The sequence below is a fragment of the Scomber scombrus genome, chromosome 2, assembly GCF_963691925.1.
Source record: "Scomber scombrus chromosome 2, fScoSco1.1, whole genome shotgun sequence".
NCBI lineage: Eukaryota > Metazoa > Chordata > Actinopteri > Scombriformes > Scombridae > Scomber > Scomber scombrus.
The window spans coordinates 36,174,733-36,190,866 of record NC_084971.1 but is presented as its reverse complement, the minus strand read 5'-3'; the positions used below and the strand labels follow the sequence as shown (position 1 = coordinate 36,190,866).

The following is a 16,134-nucleotide window of genomic DNA, read 5'->3' as shown; positions in this document are numbered from 1 at the left end:
TTGAGACGATGTGACACTTCAGTTTTATTTGATCCAAAGCAACAATAACACAAACAGACAGCAGGAGGTTAACTGCAGCATGTGGTAACTTAACTGATGAAAGAAATCCCTCCATGTCAGTTTCACTGCTACAGACTGCTGTTCATACAAATGTTTTCTTACAATCTAGCAACGTTGAATTTTGGGTAAAGGTGTCTAAAATGACGCAGCAAACATGGAAAATTTCTGATGCAGCTGTGAAAACATTAAGTTTGAGGTTTTAATATTTCACTTCATAGTAAAATCTTCAAATAGCTTCAGTGCAGAGCTGCAACAACAGTATACAGTGTGTATGATACCAGACAGAAAGAGAACAGTTTAGTTTTTAACATCGTGGCCACGTACCAAAGTAACAAACAAATAATCCCTGAGTTGATCCTGAAGCTAAAAGCCTCAATGTTTTAAAACATCCTTCACATTATTCTGATGGTACATTTTGCTGAAAACTGGAGCAGTTTGTTTAGCACCAAAGTTAAATTAAAAATACTAAAAGTGACGGGAGAAAGCTACAGTTGCTCTAAACCGGACATATCCACCTTCACTTTGACGAACAGCGTTTCGTCGACGATGTAAGCAGCATTTTGAGGAGTTTCTATCTTGTTGAGGGGGATGAAGCATGAAAACCCTACAGCGACGTTGCTGACGGCGTCGGCGGCGGGTCGCTGGAAGCTTTTGGACATCGGGTCGGGCCTGAAGCTGAGACTGCGGTGGTTTCCAGCACCACTTTGATCCAGAATAGACAGACACACGGTTTGTCTGAAAGGCCACAGCAGCAGAGCGTCGAAGTCTCCTGGCATCAGGACAACGTAAAGAGACAGGTGATTCCCTCTGCCCTCGCCGTCTCCGTTCAGATAAGCTTTGATGGCCATTTTATATCCGCAGCGCCCGGTGTGGAACGGCACGCTGGTCAGGCACGGCGGCTGACCTTTGGCCTCAGCTGCCTGCTTTTTACTGAAGTCCTGGATCTTCCAGATCAGCTTGCCATCGTAGGACGTCGTCTTGAGCTCCTGCAGGTGCTGCATGTTATGGTTGAGCTGAGCGGCGTGGAAATCTAGGAGACCCGAGTGACGCTTCAGGTTCTCCTCCAAAGTTCCTGGATGAAGAAAACATCAGTGTTTAAGTGTATTTACTGCTCATGTTGTCAACTTCAGTCCTGCAGCTGAATGACTGCAGGTCTGAAGCCGGTTTATAGATGTAAAGATTCAGGTTTATTACCCAGGTGCTCTCTGAGGGCCTCAGCTGAAGATACTTGCTGCATCACAGCATCCAAAGAGCTTCTGAGCTGCTCAAGCTCCTCCAGACCACAACCAGGTCCTCCAGATTCCTGGCGGATGTCCAGCTGGACAGTGGACAAGGTGTTCTCCTCCCTGCTCAGAGTCCTCTGATCACACAGACAGACGCAGAGGAGACATGTTTAATAACGCTGCTCTGATTCTGAGGTCTGCAGATCCTGAATCAACGACCTCTGGTTTTATGATTGTATAAATAAACAGCTGATCAGAGACGGTCAGAAAACGAACAGTAAGGATGAAACTTGTACTGACCTGAACTGTGGAGACGATGTGTTCATGGTTGATGCTCTGTTGAAGCAGCGGTCTGATTTTGTTCTGCAGACCAGCGAGCAGTATCGTGTTGGTCTGGACGTCCTGCTGCCTCAGCAGCGCCTCCTCCTGGAGAACCCCCATCTGAGCCAGGAGAGAACAGTTTAGAAGAAATATCTGAATATCAGCAAATTAAGTCTCCATGAAGGAATTACAATAATGTGTTCAATTCCCATTTAATACTTTATATATCAGGCTGAAACTGACCCTGCTCACAGTGAACAGGTATAAATGAAGACAGACAGTAGAGACTAGAAATAAACAGATGGAGAGAAAAAGGTTACAGAGTGAAGATATCACAGTACGATGAGAGATATCCTCCTTTGTTTTAGTTGGAAAAAGTCTGACAACACGACAGAGTTCCTCTGATAGTTGGGTACAGATTTGGGGAGAGATACAATCCTTCGATCCTCTGGAGTGAAGCTTCCTCGATGGTGTGGTGTCAGGTTTTAGGTTACCTGTGTGTGCTGTGGTTTTACTTTTTTCAATTTTTCTCTCTTTTTGTTCTTGTGTGATTTTGATTCAGATGTTTGATTTTTTTTTCTGGGTGCAGATTTTGTATTTGATGGGAGTATCATTATTTCTGCAGGTATTTACTCATTAAGTATTGGACAAAATTAAAATGTTGACCAAATGATGCTCGAAATGAAAAGTCAGAGGATCAAAAGTCTCAAAAAGCATCTTCAAAAAAAAAGAAAAGAGACCTTAGAAGGTATTTAAGTCCTAACTTTCATTCACAAAGGTCCCAAATATGTTTCCAGCCTGAAACAGTAATGTTAGTTATTAAATGTTTTTAGTGTAAAGGAGGGATGAAGGAATGGAGGGAGGAAGAAGGAAGGAAAGGAGGGAGGAACGAAAGGAGGGATGAAGGAAGAAAGGGAGGAAGAAGGAAGGACAGGAGGGGGTGAGGAAGGAAGGAAGGAAGGAAAGGAGGAAGGAAGTAAGGAAAGGAGGGATGAAAGGAGGAAGGAATGAAAGGAGGAAGGAAGGAAGGAAAGGAGGGATGAAGGAAGGAAGGGAGGAAGAAGGAAGGAAAGGAGGGAGGGAGGAAGGAAGGAAGGAATGAAAGGAGAAAGGAAGGAAGGAAGAAGGAAGGAAAGGAGGGAGGGAGGAAGGACAGACGGAAGGAAAGGAGCGATGAAGGAAGGAAAGGAGGGAGGGAGGAAGGACAGACAGAAGGAAGTAAGGGAGGAAAGAAGGAACAGTCAAAACAGACGGGGTTAATTTGACCCGGGAGGACGACAGGAAGGTGAAACGTACCTGATGTTCCAGGTTGGTGTTGCTCCTCAGAACCAGCAGCATGTGATGACTGACAGCAGCGTCTTCATGAAGCTTCATTCTTCCTCTCTTCTCCTGCAGGACAACGACACCTGAGGTCAGGTAAGAATGTTTACAGCCACACACAGAGCGTCCTCTCTGCGGGGTTTTACTCTAAACCAACAGACCTGCACAGAACAGCCGAACTTCTTATAAGAGCAGTCGATGAGAACTTCAGGACACGACTCTCTGTGCTCCGTCACCTGGAAGAGAAACACAACATGGACATGAAGTTAAAAGCATTTACTAACAGAAGATGTTCAGCCCAAACTTCCGTCTGTCCTTCCTCCCTCCTTCCTTTCCTTCCTACCTTCCTCCTTTCATTCCTTCCTTCCTTCAGCCCAAACTTAAAATCTCCTTTGTTGAACATTTAACCGTTGTGTCGTCATCCCGGGTCAAATTGACCCCGTCTGTTTTGACCGTAACTTCTCTCCTTCCTTCCCTCCTTTCCTCCTTTCCTCTGTCCTTCCTCCCTCCCTCCTTCATTTCCTTCCCTCCTTCCTTTCTTTCCTTCCTCCCTTCCTTCTTTCTTCCCTCCCTCCTTCTCTCTTTCTTTCCTCCCCCCTACCATCCTTCTTCCTCTGTCCTTCTTGCCCTCCTTCCTCCCTTCCTCTTTTCCTTTCTCCCTCATTCTTTCTTTCCTCCCTCCCTCCTACCTTCCTTCCTTCCTTCCTTCTTTCCTCCATCCTTCCTTCCTTTCCTTCCTTCCCTTCCTTCCTCCCTCCTTTCCTTCCTTCTTCCTCCATTCCATCCTTCCTCCTTTCCTTCCTTGACTCGAGGACAACAGGAGGGTTATAATCAGATAATAATCTCACCATGTGTCTGCGGACTTTCTGGGAGCAGCTGTTGGGACAATTCACCTCCACATCTGGACACGAGCTGCGCACATGATCCTACAGAATAGTCAGGACACATTTTTCTCCATTAGTCAAGAAGTTGTTAATACAATAAAATGTCAGAAAACAGTGAAAGATGCGGATCCTCAAATGTCTCAAACAGGCCTAAAAAAAACAGAAATATTCACATTTAGGAAGCTCGAATCCGAGAATGAGAAAAAACATGACAGGGAATGATTGTTAGAGACTGCCAGGAAGTAATTTATTTATTTATTTCATGTTGGACTTAGTGAATAACTCTAACTTTATCATTAATAATGTTTTTTATTGATATATTTCATACTTTGGTTGTCAAACCGATATTTAATGCATCATTTGTACTTTGTAGTATTGATGTATTGCAGGTTGTTGATTCCTTCAGACTAAATTGACCCTCTCAGTTAAATCAGCTTTATTGGCCTCATATGTTTCATCATATGTGAGTCAAACCCCTCATGTGTTCAAAGTAGGGATGTCGATATTTACTTAAAATGTAATATCGGGAAATATCGGTATCAGGTTTTTATAACAGATGTTTGTTCTGTAGGCTTCAGCATTTCCGGGCCTGCATGAACGCAGCATGGGACGTTTACCGGCGCTTGATGACGTATAACAACAACACGCTAGACTCGTGGGTCGCTAACCGTAGCTAACCATAGCTAACAAGTTCATAGCGTCCACCGCCATGTACACGAACACACAAACAGAAGGTTTACCTCCTCGTTGTCATTTTCTCTTTTATACTTTCGGCGAGTCGCCTCTGTGACGTCACCGTCAGAGTCCGGTGGGTCCTATCTGGGTCCTATCTGGGTCCTACCTGGGTCCTATCTGGGTCCTATCTGGGTCCTATCTGGATCCTATCTGGGTCCTATCTTGGTCCTATCTGGGTGCTATCTGGGTTCTATCTGGGTCCTATCTGGGTGCTATCTGGCTCCTACTATGCTGGAGACACAACAGCTGAGAGGACCGAGTGAGAGGACGTTCCTGTAAAGGTCCCGCCTCCAGAAACCGGGCTTATGTCTGTGGTTTGGAACTATTACCAAGTGTCCCTACGGATAGTAAATGACTGCAAAGCAGCATAATAAATATGGCAGTGCCATATTGGCTCTTTTTTCCATAACTTAAATTGAAGTTGTTCTCTTATTTTGCACAGACAGTGTTTACATGTGGAAAGCCATGTTGCATTTATGTTTGCATCCAGTGGGGCACAATAAAATTAGGCATAATGTGTTAATTCAACAATAGGAGATATGTTATGTTGTTACCTAATAGTTTTGGTGTAAAAAGCCTGCAAATATCGGTATCGGGTGATATCGGTATCGGACATTAAGAGTTGGGGAATATCGGAATATCAGATATTGGCAGAAAAGTAAATATCGAGCATCCCTAGTCCAAAGACTTAGTCCAAAGACTTCTGCTGGACTCTGTTAGACTCAGCTGGCGGCGCTGTGACGTTACCTGGAGGAGGCTGAGCTGATGCGGCTGCCTGCAGTGTGTGCAGGGCTCGGTGCGGTGAGGACAGGTGTTGCTCAGGTGTTCCTGCAGGTGTCGCCTCTCGAGCGTCGCGCTGCAGCCTGGATTGGAGCACTGCAGCTGCTCAAACTGACACAACTTCAGGTGCTTCTGCAGAGGAGATTCAAATTTAATACCAACATTTTGTTTGTTTTATAAAGTCAGAATCACAGTTTAGACTGATCCATTTATTAGAACAGGGGGGTCAAGCTAATTTTCATTCAAGGGACACATACAGCCCAATTTGTTCTCATGTGGGCCGGATTGGACCCCTCGTGGGCCGGTTCTGGCCATCTAAATGAGTCAAATCCAGTCTTCCATGTTTCAACGTTACAGTGTTTTTAGTGCCAAATTCCCTCTTTTTTCATCTCTTCCATTGAAAGCACATTTGAAGGAGATCTTTTAACAGTCAGTATGAACAGGAGGAATGATTACAGAGAGGAAAAACCTCTTTACTGTTCATGTAAAAAATCCCTACCTCCTTCCACCATATCTCACTCTAGCTCCGCCCCCAGAGACTATTTAGGCAGCCAGCTCACCTGTGTCAGACTTTTTCCCTCTCTGGAGAACAAAGGAGCTGGCTGACCTACCTACACATGAGTTTAAGTTGTGTATTTGATGTAAGTCCTTTTGTTTCCATACGATTAACCTGTTTAGTAATTATGATAAATGTAATGGAAGATTATTTCTACCTCTTTAGTTTGAGTAATGTTTCTTCTCTTTGATATCTTTAATTGATTGTTAGTTATTATTATGCATACCTCTGACTTATTTCCTGCCTTGTTCTTATTGCCAGATACAAACCAGCTTAAGCAATAAAATGACTGGAACTGGATCCTCTTTGTTATGTGATTGTTGTTCTAACAAACAACCAACCCTCCATCATCACTAGTCCAATACTTTACAGTTTATATGAACACCTGACTGGGATCTGTCCTTTTAATATGAAGCTGATAACACTCATTCATGTAGTACAGACGCCATCTAGTGACCTCTTTTGGTAATGTTTTGTGGACTTCAGTACAGAAGCTCAGCAGTATGTCTACTGTTCAGTTAAAATGATGGTTTATTCCTTTGTTAGTCTTTGTTTTATTGCACACACACTATATCCAAATCAGTCTGCAGAATCAGCGTTAACTGAGCTACTAAATAGTCTGTAATGTCTGCTGTGACCACGTGAATCTGATTTCATTTATATAATAATCCTTCAGACATGAGCTGCTGGAGTATAACATGTACCTGCAGGTGGTTTAAGGTGAGGACAGAGGTGCAGGACGGGGAGTTGGTGCAGTAAACATCTAAACTGGAGATTTCTCTTTTGCAGCAGTTGTCCTGGAAAACCTGCAGGACAAGTTTTTGTTAGTATTACACATATAAATGATATAATATCAGTTCTAACATTGTCCCAAGATGCTAAAAGACAAAGAAACATAAAGAAACACCAAACATTCAACATAAAAACAAACAAAACAATCCTGAAATCCAAAAACAACTGAACTCAAATTTAAATAAAGAATAACTTATGTGAGCTGCTCTCATTTTTAACATCTGGAAGAAGAAGGAAGGAAAGGAGGACGGAAGGGAGGTGGAAGGAAGGAAAGGAGGGAGGAAGGAAGGATAGAAAGGAAGGAAAGGACGACGGAAGGAAAGAAGTCCGGGAGGAAGAAGGAAGGAAGGAAAGGAGGGAGGGAGGGAGGTAGGGGAGAATGGAGGGAGGGAGGGAGGTAGGGGAGAATGAAGGGAAGGAGGGAGGAGGTAGGTAGGAAGGAAAGGAGGTAGGAAGGAAAGAAGGATGGAAGGGAAGAAGAAGAAGAAGAAGAAGGAAGGAAAGGAGGGAGGGAGCAGGAAGGAAAGGAGGGAGGGAGCAAAGAAGGACAGAGGAAAGAAGGGAGGGAGGAAGGAAGGGATGAAGAAGGAAGGAAAAGAGGTAGGAAGGGAGAAAGAAGGAAGGAAGGGAAGGAGGGAGGAAGGATGGAAGGGAAGAAGGAAGGAAAGGATGGAAGGGAAGAAGGAAGGATGGAAGGGAAGAAGGGAAGAAGGAAGGATGGAAGGGAAGAAGAATGGTAAATGGCCTGTACTTATATAGCCTTTCTAGTCTTTTCGACCACTCAAAGCGCTTTACACTACAACTCATTCACCCCATTCACACACATTCATACACTGATGGCAGGAGCTACCACGCAGGGTGCCAACCTGCTCATCAGGGGAAGCTAATCATTCATACACATTCATACACCGTTGGCACAGCAACGGGAGTAATTTGGGGTTAAGTGTCTTGCCCAAGGACACATCGACATGTGGACTGGAGGAGCCGGGAATCGAACCGTCAATCTTCCAATTGGTGGACGACCGCTCTACCTCCTGAGCCACAGCCGCCCAAGAAGGAAGGAAAGGAGGGAGGGAGGAAGGAAGGAAAGATGGAAGGGAAGAAGAAGGAAGGAAAGGAGGGAGCAAAGAAGGACAGAGGAAGCAAGGGATGAAGAAGGAAGGAAAGGAGGTAGGAAGGAAGGAAAGAAGGACAGAGGAAGGAAGAAGGAAGGAAGGACCGAGTAAAGAAGGGAGGGAGGAAGGGACGAAGGGGGGAGGAAGGAAGGAAGGAAGGAAGGAAGGAAGGAAGGAACTCCAGTTCATAAAGATGACATGTAAGCTAACGTTGTTGGTTGAAAGAGACTAATAGGAAGAGTTATGAGCAGCTTCTTTGGCTTCTTTTCACTCCTAGTTTAACAGAAAAGCAGCAGAGACACAAAGTTAGAGAGTAGCTGCTGAAGAAAAACGAACATTTAACAGCAGAAGAGAGATGTTTGAGTAGATGGAGAACAGAGCAGAGCAAAAAGGAGAGTGAATATTGGACATAAACACAACTCCCAGACCTGGATCAGGCCTCACTTAACCTAACCCTCAACATGGTAGCAGTGTAAAAAAGGAACTTGCAGCCACATCATTCACTGAAGATGCTTTACATGAACACTCACTGGTCTGCTGTTACAGTGAAGCAGAGTATGAACCACTGCATTATAATAGTATATGCAGCACCTCTGAATTCATCACTACCAACATGAGTTTCAGGGGATTCCTTTTCTATAAATACTGAATAATAATAATAAAATCTGCTGAGCAGACAGAATCCAACTGACCGAGAAACTTCCTCACAGAAAAGAGGAAAAGCTTCGTTCTGGGAAACAGGAACTTGAATTTCACTCAGAAATGTTCATAGAAATTTGTCTCGTGGTCAGAACAAGAGGAAAGACCGTTGAAATCTAAAGAGTTCATCTGAAATAACATAATATAAATTAAATTAATTGTGTAAAATCAGGTGGGGAGTTCTGGTCCTCTGAAATGAGGCCAACGCGGAAGTAACTTAAACTGCATTCTATGAAAAGGCCACCAGGGGGTGACCGTTTTGGTGTCAAAAGGACTTCCGTCTCTATACAAGTCAATGGAGAATTCACCAACTTCTCACTTGATTTCTAACCTCAGTAAACGTTTTCAAAATGTGTTTATGGTCTCAATCGCTAGTTTAAAGCCTTCTTCAATACAGTATGATGTTCATTTGGGACATTTTGGCCTCCCTGATTTTATATGTGACGATAAAGCAGGGTATGCATTAGGGCGTGGCTACGTGGTGATTGACAGGTTGATTGGTTCACAGGTTCAGGAGGGCGCCTCATGCTCCTCCTGATGCCCATATAAGTAGAATCCATGTTTTTATTTTTCCCAGCATGCACCTGAAATGTTCAAGATGGCGCTGCTCAGATCCGAAACTATTGGCCTCCGAGCAGCAGTCCACAAACCAATGGGTGACGTCACAGATGTTACGTCCATTTCTTATATACAGTCTATGTGTAAAATATAGAAATAAACGTATTTGTTTAATATTTTTTCAGTTTTCATGTGATTCAACACTTTATGCACATGATTATTTCTTTATCTTACAGTCCACATAAAAAAGTATTTCATGACAAATCTGATGGAGGAAGCTGAGAGCACATCAGGGAGATCTTTAGGTAATTAAACTGTATTTCTGTGTGTTGGTGTAAATGTTGTTATTTTCTGACCTCAGCAGGTGTGATCACGTGTCCGTCCACCGGACACACCGGGCTGGTCGGCGATGAACTCTCCCTGAAACACAAAGCAGACACACTGCAGACTGCTGTGATGATGATTCACAGACACCACTGAAATGAACAGCTGATCGGTTATATATATATAATTGGTGTGGTTGCTATGGTAACATGGCAAAAGTTCAACCATCGTCAACTGACACGGATTTTACACCAAAGGCAAAAAGTTTGACATAATGACATCCAGAACATCAGGTATGAAAGCAGGTGCATTTTAAAGGTGGACTGTCCTCGTGAGATGTGTTTTTAAGGTGGACTGAGTCAACGTGAGTGTTTTAAGGTGGTATGTGTGATTTAGACTATCATTGTAAATTATTTAAAGTGGACCGTCTCAGTGGGCATATGTTTAAAGGTCATCATAATAAATCATCATAAATATGTTTTATGGTGGTCTGTTTCACTATGAATTGTATTTTAAGGTAGTATGAGTCATTGTGAGGGTGTTTTTAAGGTGGCCTCTGTCCCAGTGAAGGGTTTTAAGGGACTCTTTAGGCCTCATGCAAGAAGCACTCCTATGAAAAAATGTGTTTCTAAAATGAACGTAAGAGTAATTTAATAACATTTGTGGCATTCACCAATTTTTTCTTAAATACAAATGAATTTATGGACCAAACCCGCCGATGAACAGATCATCTCTGCCTTTCCTCACAGGGGAGAAACACTGACTCTGTTATATAAAGTCCTAATCTGAATTCATTTTGAAAACGAAACATGTAATATGATACCGATACAATACATCATCAACATCATGGCTGCCAGTTTATTTAAAAGTTGGTTTTTTTTTTGCATATTTTGACGCAGCATGTTATCTCTCTGATGTTCACACGATCTAAGCTTTAGAAAGACGATTTTTAGCTTCTCTGATGAATGTTTGCTGAATTAATATATATAATTGTTTGGTGTGTGCTGCTGTCATTACTACATGTGTTCTGTATTTGTCTTCTGATTTCTGAAAGCGGGATTAATTTCGCGCACTTTTTACTGTTTGTGAACTTTTTTATGAATGAGACTCGATCCCCACGGAGCCTTATCTGGCAGTTTTAGGGGCGTGGCTTATGCTAATGACCATAAACCACCAACACGCACCTCCTCAGTCATGAACAGGTGAAATTCATCAGGCTGAACAGCGCGATTCAAGATACTCTTACTGCTTTGTGCAAAAACAAATATGAGAGAAAAAAAACACATGCAGGAGGCCTAGTATGAGTGTGTGTCAAAGAAAGTTATTTTTAAGGTGGTCTGGGTCATTGTGAGGGTTTTTTAAGGAGGTCGTGTCACTGAAAGGTGTTTAAAAAAAAAAAAAATTATTACTATGAAGTCCGATTTAAAGTCACTGATAATTTTTTAATGAAGTCTGTGTGGTTATAAAGTGTATTTAAGGTAGTCTGAGTGACCGTGATGGTGTTTTAAGGTGGACTGGCCCTTACAGCAGTCCCTGGAGGCAGTGGAAGCAGTAGATGTGTCCGCAGGAGTTCTGTTGGGGGTTGAGCACGACTCCCTTGCAGACAGGACAGACGAACTCCTCCTTCAGCTTCGCCACGAACTTCAGGGAGTGTTTGATGGAGGTCAGCTCCGTCTCCCAGGAGCTCACAGGACCCGTCGGCCTCATCCTGAGCTCCTCAGACCTTCTCAGGGACTCCTCAGACTGCAGACTGGACTCCTCGGATCCTCCCGGTTCTGTGTCTGCTGTGGCCATGAGCCTGCAGGAGGAGGACCACCAAACACATCAAACAGGTGATTTCAAGACTTTATTAGAGATTTGCTCACTTTAATTTTCATTGTTTGGATGCGTCGTTGCTATGACAGTAATTAGAGCTCCTCTCCGGATTATAGTCAAATATTAACATGTATAACTTTTACACTAAAATAATGCATGTGTGTCTACCTGCCTGACAGATCATTCAGACTCTGTCTCTACCACCGAGCTTAATTATATTTATTTGTTGCGTCTGTAAATCAAAATATAGCAACTTTTTTTTTTTAAATGAAGCGATCTCCAGATAGATAGATAGATAGATAGATAGATAGATAGATAGATAGATAGATAGATAGATAGATAGATAGATAGATAGATAGATAGATAGATAGATAGATAGATAGATGGACACTTCTTTGTCATTGCACAAAATACAACGTTACCGATGGTCAGTATGAAGACGTAAAAGTGTCAATCATCAGTTATTTTGCCCCGAATTTCATCTCTCAGGCTACACAGTCTGTTGTCTTTCACTCTGATTGGTGGAGGTTGTACCTGCAGTTTGACAGAATGACCTGCAGACATTACTGAGGGTTAAAATATATTAAAAACTTCGTATATTTAAAGAAAATCGCATTGAATGTGTATTTTTTAAGAGTTTGGCGGATATTCTGCTAAAAGATCAGAGCTGCTTGTAGTGAAGATGGAAATATTACAGCTTTCTATCATGGACTAAAATACGACAAGTAAAAGTCATTTTATAGTGTTAGAACATAGATTATACATCTGTTGAGGCCTGTATCTTAATAAGCTTAATATCAAGTCTCCTGCCAGACCTATAATGAGCTATTATCGAGTTATTGATGTACACAAAGAACAGCAGCCTATAGATGCAGGAAATAACATTTCCTGCATCTATACTTTTTGTAAATAACATTTCCTGTATTTGTAATTCATTTTTCAAAAAGAGACTTGGACTTCATCTGTCTTCTGAAAGCAAAGCTGCACTCTTGAATGAATCAAAAAAGAAAATAACAATTAACTGATGAAAAAAGACCTGAAATGAGCTCGTTATCGCTCGCGATCACATGTTGTAAATTCAAATGTCATGGCCACGTGCTCACAAGCGCACACACACGCACACACAAACAAACACACACGTGCACAAATGTTAATATGTGATTGTAATGAAAATGACCTCCATATACAGAGTGAATAAACACATTAGACACTTTAAAGTCGGATTGTTGAGAGTTTAGTGTCTGAGGGGAATCCCCACTGCTGCTGCTGCTGATGGTGCTGCTGATGGTGCTTTATCATCAAACTGAACCAAACATATAGAATAATCTGTTTTTATTGATTTCATCACTACAACTACAGCTGGTATACTTCAGACTTGTAGAATTTCAGCCTCTGTGTAAAGACTTACAGTCGGGATGTTCCCGCTAAGGAGATGAGCTTTTTACTTTCAGTTTCCTCTCACAATAACAATTCACACACAAAGACACGTTTTACTGGATTTTCTTACCGAGTCACTGAAATCCCCGAAATCAGCTCCTCACTGCCGGCTGTCAGTCACAGCTGATCGATCATCATCCGGTATTGGTTATTAATGGTCGATGATACAGCAGCCGCAGCTGACGAGGAAACGACAGGAAGTGACTTAACATCAACAACCTGCTGCTGCCGCTGATGCACTATTGCTTAATATGATATAATGTAATATCATATCATATAATGAATAAAGGAAATCATCTTAAAACAGCTGTGACCACCGCTGGTAAAGTCAGTGAACAGGTGCAGGAGGTTTTATGTTTTATTATACTGGGTCAAATTTAACCAGGTGATTTTCAGTGTGTACGTGACAGACTGTTTTTGCACCAGTGAGACAAGTGTTCCTACTTTTTGTCTGATTCCATGTATGAGAGAAACAGGAATCGACTGTTTGTGTACCAGCAGCCTCAGTTAGATGTGTTTGATCTGACATGCTGAGACAGGCTGGTTCAGATGTTCATGGGAGGATAAAAGCAGTGCAGAGAGGCAGCTCTTATTACTGTTCTCCTCTTACTGCAAACACCTGGAGCACAAACACACATACTTCCAGTTTAATAAGTTAAACACCTTTCCATGTAATGCAGATTTAAAAAACACTGCCACTTAAACAGAGTCTGGAGTCTGTTTAGATGAGTGCTGGCTCTCAGGATGTGGTGCAGGCCCAACACCGTACTGCAGCATCTTTTTCTTTTTTTCTTTTTTCAAGATTCAAGAACTTTATTGTCATTACGCAAGCACAGTGAAATTAAATTGGATAAACCTCACAATAGTTCAAGATTATACATGTGACAAATATATAATAAAATAATACAAATATCAGTGATAATAAAGAGCACAGAATCCAAGCAAAACAAGGGCAATATAAAATATAAAATGTGATTATCATTAAACACAACTAACAAGGTGCAAAACCATCAGCAGCTAAAGTAAAGGTGTGGTGCACAGGTTCAGGGTGAAGGTTTATTGGGGCTTTGAATGATGTGTGTAAACATGGTCAGTGGCTTATAGTGACATACTGTATAAGGAAATGCATGTTGCACGTCCAGTGATGGCAGCATATGACAGCTTTTGGGATGAACCTGTGTTCAGTCTCCTTGTATCTGCAGCCTGATGGAGGAGCTTAAACTGATGGTGTCCAGTAGGGCTGAGTATCAGTACTCTATTCCTTTAAGGTTTCGACCAAAATAAATAGATGGGTCAATGACGTATAAGGATTTTCAACAACTCAATTTTAGAATAATAAAAACCAGCATATCTAATGCAGTAGTTCAAACATTCAGAATGTTGTGTAACTGAAAATTCATATTACAATTTGAAAGTGATTTTAGTGGGTTTTCAAGATTAATTGGCACTGGCCTTAAAAAAAAGTCATGTGGTGCGACCATGATTCATCTTGAAATATCTTATATAAATAAAAGATCATCATTTACAAAAATTAAAAAAAAAAATGCAAATACTTTGTTTCCAAACACTTTATATTACTGAAAACTTGTAAAAAAAAAAAAAGAAAAAAAAAAAGATGTGAAGCGTGTTAAGTTTCAAGATGAATCATGGTCGCACCACATGACTTTTTTTAAGGCCAATTAATCTAGAAAAACCACTAAAATCACTTTCACATTGTAAAATGGATTTTCAGGTACACAACATTCTGAATGTTTGAACGACTGCATTAGATATGTTTGTTTTTATTATTCTAAAATTGAGTTGTTGTAAATCCTTATACGTCATTGACCCAGATACCAAGTAGTATGGAAACGTCTCCCGTCAGTCGATACCTGCCGTCGATCCTTTTTGCACTCAGAGCTGAAAATATGACTATTTGTATGGACTTGCTCACAGCCAATCAACACAAGCATACTTTGATGTGATTGGCCCACTGCCACAGCAGCTACAACCCGTCTGTGGTGGCATTTTATATAATTTAAGGCTTCTATTCACATGATGGGTATCTAATGAAGTACTCAGTTGGTATCAGTATAACTTTAAGGGTACCTGGATTGGTACTGGTATCTCTTTTTTTTTTAAATGATACCCAGCCTTAGTTTCCAGAGTGCTGTGAGATGTTCCAGTGATGGCAGCTGAATACCAACAATGTCCTGTGTTGTTCTCACAACACACTGGACTTGTCATTAATAACAGAGAAAAAGTCGAATTCATATTTAGCATGATTTTTTTTGTCTTGAACCTGAATAATTTGTCACGATGTGTGCAGACGTGGCTTTTCTGCAGCAGCATTAGCACTTCATATTGGTTTTGCAAAAGAAGAATAACATAACAACCTACATTTCTTTATGATCAAATGTCTGAATAACAGAAGTTAAAGAAGGCAACATGTGAGGGCTACGAGGAGGAAAGAGCAACAGGCCTGCATGTATTCAGAATAGTAAAGTATGGGCCCTACCTAAACATACTGGTTCAAATCATTTGCTGTAAAGGGAGAAAAGTTTCTGTTATTGAGTCTCAGTCCAGAACCCAACAGTGTCCCTGGTAGTAGACAATCAAACCGTTTAAAACAGGAACAATCTGTTCCTCTTTAAATGTGGGTCACTTTCCTATAAATAATGCTGCTGTAGCTTAACGGTTCATGCAACCATTGTGTCCACCGCCTGTGCCACACAGATTCAGTGAAATAAGGACTCGGTCAACACAATGTATATCGGGGTAAGTTGAATGCTTTCCTACAGATTTCCAAATAAATATGATTTTTACGAGAATAATTTCATAGACGAGAGGCGCCAGCTCTGTTCAGCGACTGGTCACCTGTGCATGTGAGGCTGTTTTTACTGTTTTTACTGTTTTTACTGTTTTTATCGCCCTCAGGCTTGTTTTTAAGTGGACTGCACATGACTCTGTACTTGTTGGCAGAGGTAGCAAGGTATTCCCATTCTGTACTTTAGTAGATCAGATACTTGTGTAAAAAAGTCTGGTAAAAGTAGAAGAACTGATTCAACTCCTTTACTCAAGTAAAAGTAAGAAAGTACAGGCTCTGAAATGAACTTAATTACAAAAGTAAAAATACATTTTTCCCATCAATGATAAACAATATCTCTCCTGATAACTCAGCAAGACGAAAAAAGGTTTTCTTCAAACAAAATAGGATAGTTTTCCTCTTTTGTGAACCTGCACAGAAAATATTATGATATGAATATTAGGACTGTCAGTGTTAAAGCTGCAGAAAGTATTTTTGTGTTATATTTGCTAAAATTGTCATTATGATCTGACAGTAGAATAAGATACAGACGTCTCTCTGTCTCTGGGTCCATCTACTGGTCGTAATGGGGTTTGCAACCAATCAGAGCCAAGAGGAGTGTCAATGACTGCTGGCAGTGACAATGTAAGGAGTAGAAAGTACAAATATTTGTGTTTAAATGTAGAGAGGAAAAGTAAAAAGTTGTCATAAATGATGTGCTGGCAGTTCA

At 41.4% G+C, this 16,134-nt stretch overlaps 1 protein-coding gene across 1 annotated transcript; it reads right to left on the bottom strand.

Moving 5' to 3' along the window:
- Positions 1 to 298: 298 nt before the first annotated feature.
- Positions 299 to 12,701, bottom strand: traf5 (Tnf receptor-associated factor 5). Its single transcript, XM_062438939.1, has 11 exons — positions 12,690 to 12,701; positions 10,893 to 11,165; positions 9,400 to 9,463; positions 6,584 to 6,685; positions 5,291 to 5,455; positions 3,773 to 3,850; positions 3,086 to 3,160; positions 2,901 to 2,993; positions 1,584 to 1,724; positions 1,255 to 1,420; positions 299 to 1,132 (listed from the first exon to the last, which is right to left on the bottom strand). Exons 2-11 carry the CDS (start codon positions 11,159 to 11,161, stop codon positions 546 to 548), a joined length of 1,740 nt encoding a protein of 579 aa, XP_062294923.1. The 5' UTR covers positions 11,162 to 11,165; positions 12,690 to 12,701; the 3' UTR covers positions 299 to 545.
- Positions 12,702 to 16,134: the final 3,433 nt, after the last annotated feature.

Coding starts and splice junctions, on each gene's coding strand:
- traf5 (XM_062438939.1), bottom strand. CDS start 11,161: ATGGCCACAGCAGACACAGAACCGGGAGGATCCGAGGAGTCCAGTCTG. Junction 9,464..10,892: donor CACTGCCTCCAGGGACTGCT/GTAAGGGCCAGT, acceptor TTTGTGTTTCAG/GGAGAGTTCATCGCCGACCA. Junction 3,161..3,772: donor AGAAAGTCCGCAGACACATG/GTGAGATTATTA, acceptor TTTCTCTTCCAG/GTGACGGAGCACAGAGAGTC.